The sequence below is a fragment of the Pristiophorus japonicus genome, chromosome 6 (assembly GCF_044704955.1).
Source record: "Pristiophorus japonicus isolate sPriJap1 chromosome 6, sPriJap1.hap1, whole genome shotgun sequence".
Taxonomy (NCBI): domain Eukaryota; kingdom Metazoa; phylum Chordata; class Chondrichthyes; family Pristiophoridae; genus Pristiophorus; species Pristiophorus japonicus.
In genome coordinates, this window is record NC_091982.1 from 163,382,327 (window position 1) to 163,402,654 (window position 20,328).

A 20,328-nucleotide genomic window follows, 5' to 3' on the forward strand; every position below is an offset into this window, starting at 1 on the left:
CCAAATGCCCTGTATATTCACAATTTCTGCAAACAGCCTGCTGAAATCGACATCCTCTTGACGAGTGCCCACCCCCACACCTCCAGCACAGACCTGTTCTATTGTTTAAAGTGTTCCCAAAGAATGAGCTGCGTCTGGCTGATCTCTCTTGAGCTTCTCTCAGTTTGTAGTTGATTGCTCGCATTGTGGGTTGATGAGGTGTGAATGGCCGTTCCTGTGGCCCTTGATGGCTTCTGCCTGCTGTCGAGAACCTGTTCTCCCGGTTTTGTCTGTGTGTAGGGGTAGCAGCTTGTTTAGTGCTGTGAACTTCTAGTTCCAATATTTCGTTAGTTGTCATACCTGCATTGTAAATCAACCTCGTTTCTTCTTCCCCTACCAAGAATGTCTGTGCAACCAGTGCTGCTGCCTCTAAGGTCAGGTTCTTGGTCTCTATGAACTTTCGGAATATGCCTGCGTGGCCTATTCCTTCAATGATAAAGTCTCTCAGCATTTCTCTCCTCAGTTCATCGGAGAACTCACATAAACTTGCCAACCTCTGAAGTTCCGCCACAAAGTCGGGTATGCTCTGACCCACACAGTGTCTGTAGTTGTAGAACCTGTGTCTGGCCATGTGTAGGCTACTCGCTGGCTTCAGGTGGTCTCTTACCAGTGTGCCCAATTCTTCAAACGACTTGCTTGCTGGTTTCTCGGGTGCCAACAGATCCTTCATTAAAGCGAATGTTTTCGAGCCACAGCTGGTCAAGAGATGGGCTCTTCTCTTGTCTGCCTTATCGTCGCCTAACCAGTCTTTGGTTACAAAGCTTTGCTGGAGCCTTTCTATACAGTCCTCCCAATTGTCTCCCGCATTGTACTTTTCATCTGATCCGTTGTTCGCCATTCTGTGGATTCTGTAATCCCGTAACCCGTCACCACTGTAAAGTCCTGTCCCCTCAGTACAGATTCACACGAAGCATGTAGTGAAGTCAAGGTCACTCTGGACCTGCACCTTTATTTCACAGCTCTGGAATGCTGCACTTGCCTGAGACCTGTGCTTATATACCTGTCTCTTGCAAGTGCACCCCTGGTGGTAAGGTATGCTGATGGTTACAGGTCATATCTTATTACAGTCATGTATAGCATGTTCGGACACAGTTATATATAATAATGTAAGATACATGACAATCACCACCCGGTTTATCGGCGGGTATTGGCCGTTTTGGGCGAGAACCGGGTTGCCGAAAAATTCCCCAGCTGAGGCACGCCGGCGGTTTCGAAATCCTGTTGGGGAGCGGACCGCCGATGTGTAATGTCCACAGATCGTCCTGGCACGATTTATGGCTGAGCTGGGACCCGTAGGTCAGTATGCCATTTTTTTTGTAAAACCGCCCTCGAGGATCAGCGGATATAACGAGCATGGTGGATAGAGGTGTACCGATGGATGTGGTGTATTTAGATTTCCAAAAGGCATTCGATAAGGTGCCTCACAAAAGGTTACTGCAGAAGATAAAGGTACGCGGAGTCAGAGGAAATGTATTAGCATGGTTCGAGAATTGGCTGGCTAACAGAAAGCAGAGAGTCAGATAAATGGGTCCTTTTCCGGTTGGAAATCGGTGGTTAGTGGTGTGCCACAAGAATCGGTGCTGGGACCACAACTGTTTACAATATACATAGATGACCTGGAAGAGGGGACAGAGTGTAGTGTAATAAAATTTGCAGATGACACAAAGATTAGTGGGAAAGCAGGTTGTGTGGAGGACACAGAGAGGCTGCAAAGAGATTTAGATAGGTTAAGCGAATGGGCTAAGGTTTGGCAGATGGAATACAATGTCGGAAAATGTGAGGTCATCCACCTTGGAAAAAAAAACAGTAAAAGGGAATATTATTTGAATGGGGAGAAATTACAACATGCTGCGGTGCAGAGGGACCTGGGGGTCCTTGTGCATGAATCCCAAAAAGTTAGTTTGCAGGTGCAGCAGGTAATCAGGAAGGCGAATGGAATGTTAGCCTTCATTGCGAGAGGGATGGAGTACAAAAGCATGGAGGTTCTGCTGCAACTGTACAGGGTATTGGTGAGGCCGCACCTGGAGTACTGCGTGCAGTTTTGTTCACCTTTCTTAAGGAAGGATATACTAGCTTTGGAGAGGGTACAGAGACGATTCACTAGGCTGATTCCGAAGATGAGGGGGTTACCTTATGGTGATAGATTGAGTAGACTGGGTCTTTACTCGTTGGAGTTCAGAAGGATGAGTGGTGATCTTATAGGAACATTTAAAATAATGAAAGGGATAGACAAGATAGAGGCAGAGAGGTTGTCTCCACTGGTCGGGGAGACTAGAACTAGGGGGCACAGCCTCAAAATACGGGGGAGCCAATTTAAAACCTAGTTGAGAAGGAATTTCTTCTCCCAGAGGGTCGTGAATCTGTGGAATTCTCTGCCCAGGGAAGCAGTTGAGGCTAGCTCATTGAATGTATACAAATCACAGATAGATAGATTTTTAACCAATAAGGAAATTAAGGGTTATGGGGAGCGGGCGGGTAAGTGGAGCTGAGTCCACGGCCAGATCAGCCATGATCTTGTTGAATGGTGGAGCAGGCTCGAGGGGCTAGATGGCCTACTCCTGTTTCTAATTCTTATGTTCTTATGAGCTGGGCGGTAGGTAAGTAGGTCTGCAAGGAAAAGGTAAGTGATTGGTTTTTTAATATTTATTTTCAAAATTTGTTGGGGTGATTTCATTTACAAGTGTCTTGGGAATGTTTTGGGGATTTTTTAGTTAGGTTTTTGGATACAATATTATTTTTTTTTTGGTGTTCGGCCCAGCCTGCAGCCTCGGGGTAAATTTTGATAGATTTTTTAATTTTTCGCCCATTTACTTTAGGCACCGCCCAATCTAGCCGAAATTGCACTTTTCCGCCCAGATTGGGGGTGCAAGGCCCATATTTTTCGCTGGGCAGATTTTAAAAAAATTTTCGGGAAGTTTTCGCCAGCGATAATCTTCCCAGCCTTGGCGTTTTTTTAGGCAGCAATCTGGCACTGGCGGGCTTTGGGGAAATTCTACCCATGACTCTTGAGAGGAGTCTTATCATCCCAATGCTCGATAAAAAGGCCCACAAGTCCAGTGATCTATAAACTTCTTCACTGGCATGTACAAGGTAGGCAGGAGTGCATGTGTTCATATTGCTCACAGGGGCAGTAATTCTAACAGAGCAACATACAAACACAATTTCTTCTGGCAGCAACAGCGCCAGTTTATTTGTAAACTTGGTTTTAGAAAACTAGCAATGTTAATTCAACACTGGAAACTCCATGGTACATATCTATGCATGACGTATTTACTAAGCATGGTCATATAACTGAAATGATGTACACCATATTCATTGGCATCCAACTTTTTGTGGTGTACATTATATTTGAGTTGCACAAGGGCTGCATGTAGCCCTAGGACTATAGAATGGACATCCTGGTTTAGAATGTGAGTTATCTGCAATAATCAAAATGAATAACTTAAAAATAAGTGGTAGAAACATTGAAGGCACCGAAAGAGGCTAGATGGCCTGCACACAAGGGTACTGACAACATTCATCACATTCTGGCATGGATCTTTAGGGAATCGTTAGAATCAGGAGTTGTACCAAAGGATTGGAGGGAAGGGAACATAGCTTCTATCTTTAGATGAGGACAAAAGGACTGCCCTGGAAGTTGAAGACTGATGTGTCTGCATTGTGTTGTTGATAAAATATTAGCGGCTCTCCTGAATAAGGGGATTGTGAGATACAACAGAAGTATGAAGTCATTGGGCAGTTACAGTTGTTTGATGAGGAAAAGATCATGCTTAACCAACCAGTTAGAATTATTTGAAGAATTATGGGAGCTTGTGGATAAATAGAACTTGGTGAATATTGTTTATCTTGACTTTAACAAGATTTTTGATACATTACTGCATAGGATGTTGGTCTAGGAGGTAGAAACACATGGAACAGGTTGGTCAATTATTGAAGTGGATTGACAACTGGCTGTATCAAAGGAAACATCAGCGACAGGTCTGGGCCTTAAAAGGAGTGCGGTGGAGGCGGCATGCCACTGCAAGGTATAGCGCGAGCCGGTTCAGGAGGGCGACGACTTGGAAGAGGGCGACTGGATTGAACATCACCATAATCCAGATAGCTGATTGGACCATGGGCAGGTACAGCAGGAGAGGCAGCAAGAAGCAAAGGAGCGGCGAAGTCGGGGCGAAGGAGCAGCAAGAGATTGTAGAGCGATGTGATCAGGGCCCGGGAGAGGCGAGGGCCCAGGGGCAGCACGGGCCAGCCCACACTGCAATATGTGTGTGCACTAGGTCCGTGCAGCAGAGCTGGTCTCCAGTCGTTTTGATTAATCCTTGCCACTGGACCAAGACCTAGCTCTGTCAAGCCCTATGGTGGCTGGAATGCAATGGCCACCACACATTAAAAAAATCCATGCACAGGCATCTTCCACCCTTCAACATATAGTTCGGGAGCTGGAATATCAGGTTCCTCATTGTAACACCTGTGAACTCATCCCCTTTTTGTTGTGGAAGCAAGTCATCCTTGTTTCGAAGGACAGCCTAAGAAGAAGAAGAAGTATCAAAGGACACGGTAGGCTATCATGCATGGAGCTGTATTGCAGTAGTCAGAAGTGACTAGTGGGTTGCCCTAAGGGTTAGTGCTGGGGCCTTTACTATTCACTGTGAATATAAATGATTTGGAAGTGTGAATAAAGTTAAACTCTCAAAATTTTCTGATGCCATTAAAGTGGTGGGGGCGGGATGTAGGTGATGGTGCAAACAATGAATTGCTGAATGATGAGGGACAAATCAATCCAGATAGATTGCTAAGAAATGGAATTCCATGCCATTAGTGAAAAGTGATGAGACTATGGAAGGAAAATAAACTTTGGAACTATAATTGGCAAATTAATTTCAACACAGGTAAGTGTGAAGTATTACCTTTTGGTCAGAAAAATAAGGAGGTCACATATTATTTGGAAAATAAGAATCTAAATGCTGTAGAAGAGCAAAGGGATCTGGGAGTACAAATATACAAATCACTAAAAGTAGTGACGCAGGTTTAAAAATGCAAACCAAACACAAGTATGGCCCCAAGTTTCCACATGATTTGCTCCTGATTTTTAGGAGCAACGGTGTAGAACGGAGTATCTTAGAAATCGGAATTCTCGTCATTTAGTTTGCTCCAGTTCGAGTCAGTTAGAACAGTTTCACTTTGGAACAGAATTTTTTTTTCAAAAGGGGGCGTGTCCGGCCACTTACACCTGATTTCAAAGTTTCGTGAGTGAAAACTTACTCCAAACTAACTTAGAATGGAGCAAGTGAAGATTTTTGTACGCTTGAAAAAACCTTGTCTACACTTTAGAAAATCAGGCGTAGGTTACAAATCAGGCGTCGGGAATGGTGGGGGGGGCGGTTTAAAGGGAAGTTTACAAACATTAAACACTTCAGTTTTACAAATAAAGAGCCATCATCAATAATAAATGATAAATCAATAAATCAACCAATAAATCAATCAAAAAAAATTAATAAGAAATATTTTTTTTTAAATCAAAAAATAAAACATTTTCTACTTACCGACTGCAGCACCGGGAGCCCTCCAACAGCATGCTGGGATGCCCCCCTCAGTGTGTCTCTCATTCTCTGTCAGTGTCTGTGTTTCTGACAGCGAAGGGAGGGGGAGGAAGGGAGTAGAGGGAGAGAGGGGGGGGAGCAGAGGGAGGGAAGGGGAGGGAAGGGGGAGAAGGGGGAGAAGGGGAGGGATTGGGGAGAAGGGGGAGGGATGGGGGAGAAGGGGGAGAAGGGGAGAAGGGGAGAAGGGGGAGGGATGGGGAGAAGGGGGAGGGGGGAGAAGGGGGGAGGGGGAGGGGGGGGAGAAGGGGATAAAGCGGAGAAGGGGGGAAAGGAGATGGGGGAAAGGAGATGGGGAGAGAAGGAGATTGGGAGGGGGAGAAGGAGATTGGGGGGGAGGAAAGGAGATTGTGGGGGGAAGGAGATTGGGGAGGGAAGGAGATTGAGGGGGGTAAGGAGATTGGGGGGGGGGAGGAGATTGGGGGGGGGAGGAGATTGGGGGGGGTGGGGGGGAAGGAGAAGGGGGAGGGAGGCTGAATGGGCCGGGCCCGAGACTTCAGGCAGGGCCCGTCCCCGGCACCAGATTTACAGGTAGGTGGCGTTGGGTCGGGTCGGCGGGGTGATGGGAGGGAGGTCGGTTCGGTTCGGTTCGGGTCGGGGGGTGGGGAGGGAGGGAGGAAGGGAGGTCAGGTCGTGGGGAAGGAGGTCAGGTCGGATCCAGTCCGGAGGCGGGGGGGGGGAGCGGATGTCGGGTCCGGTCCGAGGGCGGGATGGGGGGGGGGGGAGCGGGTATCGGGTCCGGTCCGGGGGCGGGGGGGTGGTGGAGAGCAGGTGTCGGGTCCGGTCCAGGGGCGGGGGGGGGGGTGGGGAGCGGGTGTCGGGTCCGGTCCGAGGGCGGGGGCGGGGGGCGGAAGCGGGAGTCGAGTCGGATCGGGAGGAAGCAGGAGCTGGCCGTGGGAGGAGCCTTATTCACGCAGCCCCAGTGAGGCCATTTGGCCAGGGCTAGGGGCTGCGTGCTTCGGGCCCCTCCCACACAGTTTCGGGCGCCTGGAGCTACTGCACTTGCGTGCCCACTGTAGCGCGCATGTGCAGAGGTCCCGGCACTGTTTTCAGCGCCGGGACCTGGCTCCGCCCCCTACAGCTCCTGCTGCGCTGCGCCAAGGGCCAGAGGACCTGCAGGGAGGTGGAGAATATGGAGGGTTTTTTTAGGCGCACTTTGTGGCGTGAGAAACGGGCGTCCAGGTCGGGACTGTGCCGTTCTAGGCGCGGCTCGAAACTTGGGCCCTATATTCCTAGGAAGGTAGAATTGAAAAGTAGGGAAGTTATGCTAAACTTGTATCAACCCTTGATTAGACCACACTTAGAGTACTGCGTACAGTTCTGGTCACCACATTAAAGAAAGGGTATAGAGGCACTGGAGAGGGTGCAAAGAAGATTTACAAGGATGACACCAGAACTGTGGGGTTATATATCTATCAGGAAAGAATGAGCAGGCTGGGACTCTTTTCTCTTGAAAAGTGAAGGCTGAGAGGTGATCTAATATAGGTTTTTAAAATTATGATAGGCTTTGATAGAGTAGACACAAAAAAGGGTTAGAACCTCCACTTTTTTTGCATGCTTAACGACCACTTAACGCCCATTCTACCGCTGAAATTATGTAGTATGCCCATATATCGCCCACTTTGGCACAAAATGGAAAGTGACGGGCATTTTTAGGAGACTTTTCGCCGAGCGTTATTTTCCCAATGGGCTTAACGGTGAGGAAAAATATTACCACCAGCCCACTTTTATTGGGTTGATTCTGCAGAATGGGCGATTTCAACGCCCATATTATCGCCCAGCATTATTTTCCTCACTGAATTAACGCTGAGATTCAATATTAACGCCCGCCGACTGTTTTTTGCAGTAAAGAGCATATTTACCCAAACTAGCGGCCATGGAGATCGCCCACCGTCAATTTCACCACCTCGCACACATATCGCCCAGAATATCGCCCACGCAAAAAAACGCCCACAAAAAGTAGAACTAACCAGAACGGACGCCAATGGTGTGGCTGATATCGGAAAGATTTGTCTGAAAGAGCGCTGATGTGAGTGACAACGCTGGCACACTGCTGCTTGTGTGCAGCTCAGACATCAATGGTGCCCATCAGCTTGGTGCCAGTTAAATTTACATTGATTGATGCTAAGTTGTATTTAACCCTTTCATGGTAAGGAATCACCAGTATGATTATTATGATTATTAACGTTCTTTACCTAAAGACGTACACCGTGACCGCAGGCTTTGAGTAAAACATCCCGGTAAAAGTGCAAGACCTCACATCTGATGATAGTCACTCATGACTGTTACAAATCAAATGATTTAAATACATAAGTACATGTAAATCAATGTAATACTTACTCTTGCGGATCCCACAAGGTCGTTCTATCGTTTGCGGCATTGGTTGCCCTCACGCACCTTGTTGGTCGCCGATGAGACCACCTCTGCTATCTCGGTACATATCCTCTGGTAGGCTTTGGGTTGGGTTTCCCACGCCCTCCCTGTGTCAAATCACCCCAGCATGACTCGACCTCCTGCAGGAGGGAGTCATTTGCCTCATCCGAGAACCTCCTGGCTCTTTTGTGGCCTCTAGTGTGCTCCTTTCCCACCTCACTGCTCTCTCCAGCATCAGTCTCCACAGTGTGCTGTGATGCCGCCTCCTCTCCCTCCATTATAGGGCAAATTCTGTCAAATATATGGCTGGTTGCAGCTAATTTTTGTTTGCCTACTTGCTGTGAAGCTCTAAAGTCTCCCTCCTTCCTCCCAAAGCAGCCACACCACATCCAGACACGCCTTCAGGCCCTCTGAGCTCCCTCGCTCTCTGTCTTCTCTTCTGCGCATGTCATGGTGACGCTTAACCTCCAGAATCGCGGGAATCGAGCATTGCCATGCCGTTGCTAAAGGCGGCCACACTTTACGGCAGAAGGTTAGAAAAATTTAATGCTACTGCCCTTTTGACATCGCTCGCTGTAACGTCCATTTTCAAAAATGCAAACTAAGTGTTTTGAGAATGGGCTAGAAGCCGGCGATCTGAAAACTCTTTTTTACCACCCACGCCAGAAATATCGCCCATTTTAACCACAAAAGTGGGGGTTCTTACCCAAAGAAAGTGTTTCCATTTGTGGGGAAAAGCAAAACTAGAGTCCATCAATATAAAATAATGACCAAGAGTAGGGAATTCAAAAGAAACTTCTTTGCCCAGGGAGTGGTGAGAATGTGGAACTTGCTACCACAGAGAGTGGTTGAGGCAAATATGCATTTAAGGAGAGGCTAGATAAGCATATGAGAGAGAAGGGAATAGAGGGTTATGTTGATAGATTTAGATGAGGAAAGAGGGGAGGAGGCTCGAGTAGAATATAAACGCGTCATGGACTGGTTGGGTCGAAAGGCCTGTTTCTATGCTGTATATTCTATGTAATCCTATGCACTTCTTTATAAACTAAATGGTGTCATTCACACCACAAGGAAAGGATATTGGGGTATCAGTGGACAAATCGTTGAAGCCGTCTGCACATTTTGCGACAGTGATAAATAACGCAAATAGGCAGGTACTGCATGAATTATCAGGGCCAGAGTCATGTCCTGGACTAGTTTTGATCGCCGTGGGGTGGGGGCGGGAAGGGTGAGTTCAGAGACGAATTTCTCAGATTTCTTTTTCACAAATTAGCCTGAGTTTGTACCTGTTTTTTCACCTCTGAAGCTATCACATGGTTTCAGGTGGGGTGAAGAGTGTATATATTGTGATGCACAAGGTATCACAAATGTGTGGAACAGTTTGGATGGACCAGAGGGTCTTTTCCTGTCTGTTATTGTTCATGTGTTCATAAATAGGATCTTGAGTTGTATAATGCATGGAACAGAACACATCACAAGATGTCATCCTGAAGCTAGACAGGACATTGGTTTATCCTCAGCATCAAAGGGTGCTGGCTGAGCATTTGGCGTGAAAAGCAGTTGAGGTAGTGAACTGTATATTCTGGTTTTGATCTCTGGGGCTGGCCAGATGGACTAAAATGGTCTTTTCTGGTCCTGTGCTTTCCTACGCTTCTAATCACAAAATATGAATCCAGTATCCAAATAACCCATGGGAACAGAACGTTGGCTATATTACACCTAATTATAAAGTACAATTTTTAGGATTTAGAACTATTAGGTGATTGAGTTGCAAAATGAATCAACTTTCTCCTTGTAACTTCAGAAGGTCTTTTCATCCATTTCACACAAGTATACAATTGGTGAAATGCTTCCATGGCAACGCAAGTTTATGGTGCCTCAAGAGCTGGCTGTTTAATTTGTGGCAGTGGATAATAGACAAAACAACAATAGCTGATGAGCCTGTGCATCAGAACATGTGATGCCTTGAACCATCTGCTTGGAGGGCTCACTATCATCTTGCTTCTGTGTAGACAATATTGAAACTATCTATTGATCAAGGCCATCAGTGGCATGATGACCATAATTTGCTTCTGATATCTGAATATTTCTTCCTTCCGGTTTCTCCACGCTCAAGGGTAGAATCAAGTCAGACTGCCAGCCCTGAGCTCCAACTAATCTTCCCTTTAGAGCCGCCTGCAATATTTTTTGTTTGCCTTCCTTGAAGCTAAAGTAGCGCTCAGTTCATGAGTTCACAGGTCATACAGCAGCTATTATGATGTTTGAATTCTCAGTGATTGTAGTGCAGGCAGTCTGAAATCCAAGAACACATGCAGATATTTGATCGACAGAATGTCTAAGCACAACAATACATAGCAAACATCCTGTTGATGCAATAATGCTCTTTATTTGAAGATTAATTTATCTCAATCTCATCTGTTCAAGTGGAATTATAATCAGCAAACATTTAAAGGGCTAAAAATTCGGGTGTGCCCCGTTTGGGGATGGTAGGAAGGACTTTTCACAGAATTAAAGGAAAGGACCCAAGCTGCACACTCTGCAGATTTTAAACAACCTACCTGGACCACCAGGGAGCGATCGCGGCATGGCCCCCGTGTCCAAAGCCGCAGCGGTAAGCAAAAAAAGCCAACACTTTTTTGACGAGCAGCCGGTTACCTCCCCTTTAACTTTCGTCCCACTGGCGGCCGGCTGCCTGGTACACATCCCCTGAAGCTGTCGCTGTCATCGCCCGGCGTAGTTACAGGGGCGATACCCAATTTAGGGTCCGGGACGCTGCACATGGTGAGGACGTCACGAGCTCCGGGCGCAGGAGATCGGGGTGCAACGATGTAGCGCTGCCGCTAAACTCTCGCCAAATTTAGCGGGAGTCATTAGTGGTGCCACGCCCAGTCACAAAGTCCTTTTGCGCCTCATTCTAACGGGAGGTGCAAATGACCCGAATTTCTCCCACTTAATGTGTTCCTGCTATATTCACGTGCACATGCCTGTTTATTTTAACATCCATCCAAAGGGTGTATTTGCCTTACATATGGAAAGTAATCTGATCATATTACTATAATCTGGAATCAACACAGTTTATATCCAGGTTACCAGGCTTGTCTGGTGATACAGCTCCAAAATCCGTCTGTTGATTTACATCACTTTAGCACCAAACATGATCTTCTAGTTTTACACCTACTCAAAATGGTGCTGTCAAAAATGAACTGTAGCTTCATTCAAAAATTGAAATGCATTTAAACTAAGCTTTGTACAATTTCCCAACTAGTTAGAATGGGAATGTTCTTGTTGCACATCAGGGAATGCAGCACGGATGATGGAACGCAGTGTCTGAGGCTTTTTAATCATTTTTTGAGTTATATGGTACTACTTTTAGTGCTACATTTTACTAATTTTATTGACATTTTTATGAACTTTAAAAACAACTTGCTTCAAACAGTGCATGATGTTTATATGGAACATAAAATAGCTAATTATCTGGTGTTTCACTGGAAAGGTGCCGATAATTGAAGCATTTATAAGGCATCAATAGAACAGGAAGAGTTGAAAAAATATGGGAGGCAAAAGCGCAGTTCTTGTAGTACAGGTACAACGTCCCGAATCCGGCAACCTCGGGACCGAGGCAGGACTGGTTTTCGTATTTTTCCGGATTTACATATGAAAAGGAATGTACTTAAAATGCAGTTAAAATATGAAAAGGAATGTACTCGTAGCATGAAATAGAATAAATAAAGGTTTTTATTTGGTAAACAGAGTACAGGTATGAAACAGACTAAATAAAGGAGAGCTTGGGGTAGAGGGCTCAGTTATTATAGTATGTCTGGGGTTGAAGATGGGCAGCAATAGGATTTTCAAGTGTGGAAATTATTGCTGTAGTTGAAGGCTGTCGGTCTTAGGCACTCTGCTGCGATATTCTCTGAAATATATCGACGAATTTTAATTATTTAAGTGAATCGGGCTTTTCTTTGATTAATTTTCCCCGAATTTTATACACCTGCATTATTTCCTCTTCACTTATGAAGTTTTGTTGCTCTAGGGCATTAATTAATTAATGACAAAGATTGGCAGCTTTGTCAATGGACACTTTTTTCACTTGATTATCAACATCAGCATCGTCATCCTCACTGCTTTCATCCTTTTCCTCTGGACACAAAACCATGGCCACAATCTCATCATCTGTCTCTGTATGCACAATGGGAGCATCATTGTCTATGTCCATTACTTCTGTGACATCGTCTTCATTCAATGCTAGCACAGCTTCACAAGTCAGCCCTTTTGCGTATTCTAAAAGTTCAGAAATAATTTTCTTCTCTTTGGGCACATGAAAACCTTCAAAGTCATCATCAGTTTCATCATCATCTTCACTAAACATAGTTTCTGGCCAGAGGTTATGCCAAGCATTGGCCAAGTTGTCTGTAGTTACCTCATTCCATGCATCCGCAGCTGCCCATATGGCGTCCTTCAAAGAAATCTTTGGAGAACATTGTTATCCCTATGTCTCTGTTCACAGCATTAAGTAAACGCCTCGTCAATTCATTTTTGTAGAGACACTTCATTGATCTCAAAATTCCTTGGTCCATTGGATCTACCAGTGATGTTATCTTGGGAGGTAAATAGATTCCACGGACATTAGCCTTTACTAGAAGTTCAGCATCAGGATGTGCTGAGCAATTGTCTCGCAGCAAGAATATTTTGCAGTTTTCGTCAAGGCCAGCTGCCATGCAATGAGCACGCACCTGGGGAACAAAATGCTTCCCAAACCAGTTCAGAAAAATTACCCTGGTTACCCATGCTTTCTTATTAGCATAATAATGTGCTGAGAATATTCTCACGCCCTTGAAACATCTTGGATGCTGGCTTTTCCCGATGACCATAAGCTTACACTTATGTGTCCCAGTCGCATTTGCACAAGCAAGCACAATCAGTCTATCGTTGATGTCTTTTACATCTGCTGGCTGCATTTCTTCTGCTGTTGCTAATATCTTTCTCGGTATACAGCACCAAAACAGTGCTGTCTTGTCGGCATTATAGAATTGCTCAGCCAAAAAGTTTTCATCAGCAATTAGTTTAACTAATTCATCTATATAACTTTCAGTTGCCTCATGACCTGCTGAGGCTTTTTCACCACATACTTTCAATTGCCTGATGCCATAATGCCTTTTAAATTTGGTTAACCAACCTGAAGAGTATTCGCATGGAGTTTCAATCTCCAGTCCTGCATGGAATATCTTGGCTTGTTGCATCACCATTGGGCCAGACAAAAGAATCTTTTCACTTCTCCTCTGTCGCCACCACTCCATCATTACTCGATCTAACTCATCAATTTTAGGCTTATGCATAGTTTTTCTTTTATTCATTTCGTTCTGAACGTCACTTTCTGCATAAAACTTCATGATCTGTTCTTTCTGATTTTTTACATCATAAATGGTGGAGATTCCAACACCAAACTCCTCACTCACTCTTCTCACTGAAGCACCTCTGTCTAATCTCTGCAGTAACTCCACTTTCTTGGCAATTGACAATGAATTATGCTTCCTCTTTGCACTACCTATATCACCCATTGGGGTATCTGTTGGCCTTTTTGACATGGTTGCAATGACAAACAACACAACTTCACAATACCTGTAATCAGCAAAAAACATCACAGCGCTTGAGTCATAAGAACATAAGAACATAAGAAATAGGAACAGGAGTAGGCCATACAACCCTTCAAGCCTGCTCCGCCATTCAATAAGATCATGGCTGATCTGATCATGGACTCAGGTCCACTTCCCCGCCCGCTCCCATAACCCCTTATCGTTTAAGAAACTGTCTATTTCTGTCTTAAATTTATTCAATGTCCCAGCTTCCACAGCTCTCTGAGGCAGTGAATTCCACAGATTTACAACCTTCTGAGAGAAGAAATTTCTCCTCATCACAGTCTTAAAATGGGCGGCCCCTTATTCTAAGATCATGCCCTCTAGTTCTCGTCTCCCCCACCAGTGGAAACATTCTCTCTGCATCCACCTTGTCAAGCCCCCTCATAATCTTATACATTTCGATAAAATTACCTCTCAGTCTTTTGAATTCCAATGAATAGAGGCCCAACTTACTCAACTTTTCCTCATAAGTCAACCCCCTCATCCCCGGAATCAATCTAGTGAACCTTCTCTGAACTGCCTCCAAAGCAAGTATATCCTTTTGTAAAAATCTTTATCAATTTCACAAAGCATCAACAGAAGTTGACTTGGTGACAGTTGATTGTACATTATTCCAAAATATTATACAAATAAATACTATCATGTACCAGAAAAATTGTATTTCGATTTTCTTTTCCAAATACAGTAACAACTTACTTTAACTACAGGATGACTAATGTGAAGATTTCAATCACAAGATTCTGTCAGCAAGTTTGCAGCAGCAAGTTAACCTCAATTTTAAGTGGCTTTTAACAGGAAACAACTCCAAAAGTAGCGGAGGTGCAACATAACTAGTTGTCTGCTGTGCCGGCCACACGCTTGTGGTGTGCATAATCTGTCTTAGGTCTTAGTCGTGCTGCTGCTGGAGGAGATGATATGCAGTCAGGTCGGGTCGGGCCTGGTTGAGGGGAGTACGTGGGTTAGGTCAGGTTGGCTCGGGTCGCAGGTCTGTAATGAGCTGTTTTAAAATAATGTCCGGTTTTCGGACAATAATTCCGGATGACTCCATCTGCGATGTGCAAAATGTCCGGTTTTCGGAATTCCGGATTCGGGATGTTGTACCTTTACAAACTTTCACGGACATCTGGTAGCGACAAGTCTAAGTGAAGACTCCTGTCGTAGTTGGCAAGTCAAGTTAAAATTAATGATGGGACTTGGCCCTGAAGTGCCTCAGGTGCAGTATTCTAATAGGAACATAGGAACAGGAGTAGGTCATTTAGCCTTGCGAGCCTGCCCCACCATTCAATTAGATCATGGCTGATCTGCGACCTAACTCCATATACTGCTTTTGCCCCATATCCCTTAATACCTTTGATTAACAAAAAGTTATCAATCTCTGATTTAAAGTTAACAATTGATCTAGCATCAATTGCCATTTGCAGAAGAGAGTTCCAAATATCTACCACCCTTTGTGTGTAGAGGTGTTTCCTGATTTCACTCCTGAAAGATCTGGCTCTAATTTTTCAGCTAAGGCCCCCTTGTGCTAGATTCCCCAACCAGCAGAAATAGTTGTGTTCTATCTACCCTATCTGTTCCCCTTAATATCTTGAAAACTTCGATCAAATCATCCCTTTAGCTATTAAACTCAAGCGAATACAACCCTAGTTTGTGTAATCTCTCCTTGGAATTACTGCTGTGGTTCACGATGAAAGGAAATAAACCAAGGAGATAAGCAAGCACAAGAGACCAACGGCACACATCACCTCCCCATTATATCACCAACCATAGCTACAGGTCCTGGCATACCTGTGTGGCAATGACTGAGGGAAAGTGGCTGCATGATGCCTGGAGGCAGTATAATATCTATGCCTTCTGCTGCTAAGACAACAACAGCCAGCATACATCAGAGGGATGGTACTGGCAGTGGCAGTTAAGGTCATTTCTCCCTCAACTTTTTTGCCTCCTCCCAGGCTAGCATAGGGATCATGTTGCATTATCAACCAATATGCTGCTCGAACAAGATTAAAGAGGTGACTGATATATTGCCCAGGATGGCCAACATCTTCATCTTCTTTCCCACTGCATTGCACCAGTAGCACCCCCAGGCTGCTCAATGAAAACAAGAATCACAGTGATAATATAAACAGAAGCTGCATTTCCTAAAATAGAGAGACTTTTGATGATACCTAACTTGCCATCTTGCATCCCATCCCACATGGCAATAAATGACCTCGTATCATGTAGGTTGGTTACATTACAATGATATTAAATATAAAACCCTTTGAAGATATAATTGTTCCAAGGGTATCTGTTGTAAAATGCAGCTTGATTCTGTGCCTTGCTGAAGTATGGGCATATATAAGCAATGAAAGAGCTAGATGGTTATGAAAGAGACTGCCACTAGCCTGCAGTTTGACAGGCAACACATTGTGGCACTGACCACACTCGACCAGCTCCATTGGGCAGGCCACATTGTCCGCATGCCCGACACGAGACTCCCTAAACAAGTGCGCTACTCAGAACTCCTACACAGCAAGCGATCCCCAGGTGGGCAGAGGAAATGTTTCAAGGACACCCTCAAAGCCTCCTTGATAAAGTGCAACATCTCCACCGGCATCTGGGAACCCCTGTCCCAAGACCGCCCAAAGTGGAGGAAGAGTATCCGGGAGGGTGCTGAGCACCTCGAGTCTCGTCGTCGACAGCATGCAGAAACCAAGCACAGGCAGCGGAAGAAGCGTACGGTAAACCAGACTCCCCACCCACCCTTTCCTTCAACCACTGTCTGCCCCACCTGTGACAGAGACTGTAATTCCCGCATTGGACTGTACAGCCACCTGAGAACTCGCTTTTAGATTGGAAGCAAGTCTTCCGCGATTTCGAGGGACTGCCTATGGTGATGATGTGGCACACAGGCTGGTTGATGGTACTGTTGACAGCTACACTAAGATATGCCATGTTCTTCTGTTTCTGTTCCCAGTTTGTGTGGGTATTGTGCACAGCACTGACTCTGACCATCACCACCTGGGGAGTATGTAGCACTGCTGTTCTTTGGCAAGAATGCCTGAGAATGCAAATTCCTTCATGCAGGAGCACCTCTACTTTGCTAGCCCTCAAACAGGGAATTTGCATGCTTCACTGCTTTGTCATTTGCCAAACTCTGCCACCACATTTATTTCCAAATCTCTTGGGTTTTGTCCCATAAAGTATTTAGAAAGGCTATTATCAGTTTTCTCCCTCCTCAGAACGTTCCATCCTTAAAGATAATTGGCTGCTCTTCTTTAAAATGTAACTGTAGCCATTCAACAGTGTTGTGTATGGAGAAAGAGTCAGACTGAACACTGTGAGCTCAAAGTAAAGTGTGACCTTAGTCTTTTATTGCAGGTCTCCAGAGTGCCTCTCCAACCTGTGAGGCCTCCTTAACTACCTGTGCTCTCAAGGGATTATGGGATCCCTTGGGACTCCAGGGGATGAGCCCTCTGGTGGCTGTACAGAGAATATACAAGTTTACCCCCAAAGTCAAGAGTGTAACTATTTACAATGTGAGTCGATCTGGGGCCCTTTTTTGTGAAAGCTGGTATTGTTGAATCAATTGTTGGGCCCTCGCTGGGCTGCTGTGCAGCTGGCCTTGCTGGGCTGCGTGGTGTGGTGGGTCCTGCTGGGCTGCTGTGGATGATGGGTTCTGCTTCATGGTCAACCGTGGTGCCAGTTGCCATTGGTATATATGTTGGGGGGTCAAAGAAGGTAGGGTCCAAGGTGGGTTGCTCAGGATTGTCCGTGAATCTGAGTTTGATTTGGTCCAAGTGTTTCTGATGAATGAGTCCATTTGAAAGTTTGACCCGAAACACCCTGCTCCCCTCTTTGGCCACAACAGTGTCGGGAAGCCACTTGGGACCTTGTCCATAATTCAATACAAATACAGGAACATTGATTTCAATCTCGCTTGACACATTTGCACTATCATGGTATGTACTTTGTTGAATCCGCCTTCTCTCTACCTGTTCATGTAGATCAGGGTGAACTAGCGAGAGCCTTGTCTTAAGTGGTCTTTTCATGAGCAGTTCAACGGGTGGGATTTCAGTGAACGAGTGGGGTCTCATGTGGTAGCTAAGCAGGACTCGGCATAGGCGAGTCTGCAGTGAGACTTCAGTTACCCTCTTCAAGCCCTGCTTGATGGTTTGCACTGCTGTCTTTGCCTGACCATTGGACGCTGGTTTAAACGGGACAGATGTGACATGTTTGATCCCATTGCGGGTCATGAATTCTTTGAACTCAGCACTGGTAAAACATGGCCTGTTCTCGGTCACCAGGACATCGGGAATGCCCTGTGTGGCAAACATGGCCCGCAGGCTTTCAATAGTGGCAGCGGATGTGCGAGCTGACATTATCTCACATTCAATCCACTTGGAGTACGCATCTACAACCACAAGGAACATTTTACCCAAGAACGGGCCTGCATAGTCGACGTGTACCCTGGATCACGGTTTGGAGGGCCAAGACCATAAACTTAGCGGCACATCCCTGGGTACATTGCTTAACTGCGAGTATGTATTACATCTGTGAACGCAGGACTCTAAGTCCGCATCGATACCGGGCCATTATACGTGGGATCTGGCTATCGCTTTCATCATTACGACGCTTGGGTGGGTACTGTGGAGGTCATTGATGAAGGTGTCTCTGCCCTTCTTGTGAACCACTACTCGATTGCCCCACAGAAAGCAGTCTGCCTGTATAGACATTTCAGCTTTGCACCACTGGAACAGCTTTATCTCTTCCTGCATTTCCATTGGGATACTAGACAAGCTCCCGTGAAGCACACAGTTTTTGACCATGGACAATAAGGTGTCGTGGCTCGTCCAGGTTTTGATCTGCCGGGCAGTGATGGGTGATTGCTCACTCTCAAATGCTTCCATATCCATGGCTAAATCTGCGGGCTGGGCCATTTCCACCCCCGAGGTGGGCAAAGGCAGCCTACTGAGAGCATCGATGCAGTTTTCTGTGCCTGGCCTTTGGCGGATGGTGTAGTTGTATGCGGACAATGTGAGCGCCCATCTCGGGATGCGGGCCGATGCATTGGTATTTATCCCTTTACTCTCGGACAACAGGGATATGAGTGGCTTATGGTCAGTTTCCAATTAGAATTTTAGCCCAAACATATATTGATGCATTTTTTTTACCCCACAGACACACGCTAATGCTTCTTTTTCAATCATGCTATTGGCTCTCTCAGTCTTAGGCAGACTCCTGGGTGTGTAAGCAACTGGTTGAAATCTCCCAAAATCATTAGCTTGTTGAAATACACACCCGACGCCATATAACGACGCATCACATGCTAGTAGCAAATGCTTACATGGATCATACAACACAAACAACTTGTTTGAGCATAACAATTTTCTAGCTTTTACAAAGACATTTTCTTGGCTTTTTCCCCAAACCCATTCATCCCCTTTACGCAGTAAGACATGCAGTAGTTCTAACGGTGTGCTGAAACCCGGTAAGAAGTTGCCAAAGTAGTTCAGGAGCCCTAGAAACGACCGTAGCTCCGTCACGTTCTGTGGCCTTGGTATGTTCTCGATTGCCTCCGTCTTCGAATCGGTGGGCCTGATGCCGTTCATAGAAACATAGAAACATAGAAAATAGGTGCAGGAGTAGGCCATTCGGCCCTTCTAGCCTGCACCGCCATTCAATGAGTTCATGGCTGAACATTCAACTTCAGTACCCCATTCCTGCTTTCTCGCCATACCCCTTGATCCCCCTAGTAGTAAGGACCTCATCTAACTCCTTTTTGAATATATTTAGTGAATTGGCCTCAACAACTTTCTGTGGTAGAGAATTCCACAGGTTCTCCACTCTCTGGGAAAAGAAGGTCCTCCGCATCTCGGTCCTAAATGGCTTACCCCTTATCCTTAGACTGTGACCTCTGGTTCTGGACTTCCCCAACATTGGGAACATTCTTCCTGCATCTAACCTGTCTAACCCCGTCAGAATTTTATATGTTTCTATGAGGTCCCCTCTCATTCTTCTGAACTCCAGTGAATACAAGCCCAGTTGATCCAGTCTTTCTTGATAGGTCAGTCCCGCCATCCCGGGAATCAGCCTGGTGAACCTTCGCTGCACTCCCTCAATAGCAAGAATGTCCTTCCTCAGGTTAGGAGACCAAAACTGTACACAATACTCCAGGTGTGGCCTCACCAATGCCCTGTACAACTGTAGCAACACCTCCCTGACCCTGTACTCAAATCCCCTTGCTATGAAGGCCAACATGCCATTTGCTTTCTTAACCGCCTGCTGCACCTGCATGCCAACCTTCAATGACTGATGTACCATGACACCCAGGTCTCTTTGCACCTCCCCTTTTCCTAATCTGTCACCATTCAGATAATAGTCTGTCTCTCTGTTTTTACCACCAAAGTGGATAACCTCACATTTATTCACATTATACTTCAACTGCCATGAATTTGCCCACTCACCTAACCTATCCAAGTTCGCTGCAATCCTCCTCCTCAAGGACTCAACTTCAGGCACCAGGAAAACGCACTTCGAGCATTTTAACCTGAGCCCCACGCAGTTGAGTCGACTAAGAACCTCCTCCAGGTTCTGCAGATGCTCGACTGTGTCCTGACCTGTGACCAAGATGTCGTCCTGGAAGACCACGGTGTGTGGGACCGCGTTCAGAAGCTTTCCATGTTTCTCTGGAATATCGCCGCCGC

At 45.7% G+C, this 20,328-nt stretch overlaps 1 protein-coding gene across 1 annotated transcript; it reads right to left on the bottom strand.

Annotated features, from left to right (window-relative positions):
- Window positions 1-12,427: 12,427 nt before the first annotated feature.
- LOC139266215 (jerky protein homolog) lies at window positions 12,428-13,564 on the bottom strand. The gene has a single exon (XM_070884046.1). The coding sequence runs from the start codon at window positions 13,562-13,564 to the stop codon at window positions 12,428-12,430; it is 1,137 nt and encodes a 378-aa protein (XP_070740147.1).
- Window positions 13,565-20,328: the final 6,764 nt, after the last annotated feature.

Coding starts and splice junctions, on each gene's coding strand:
- LOC139266215 (XM_070884046.1), bottom strand. CDS start 13,564: ATGGGTGATATAGGTAGTGCAAAGAGGAAGCATAATTCATTGTCAATT.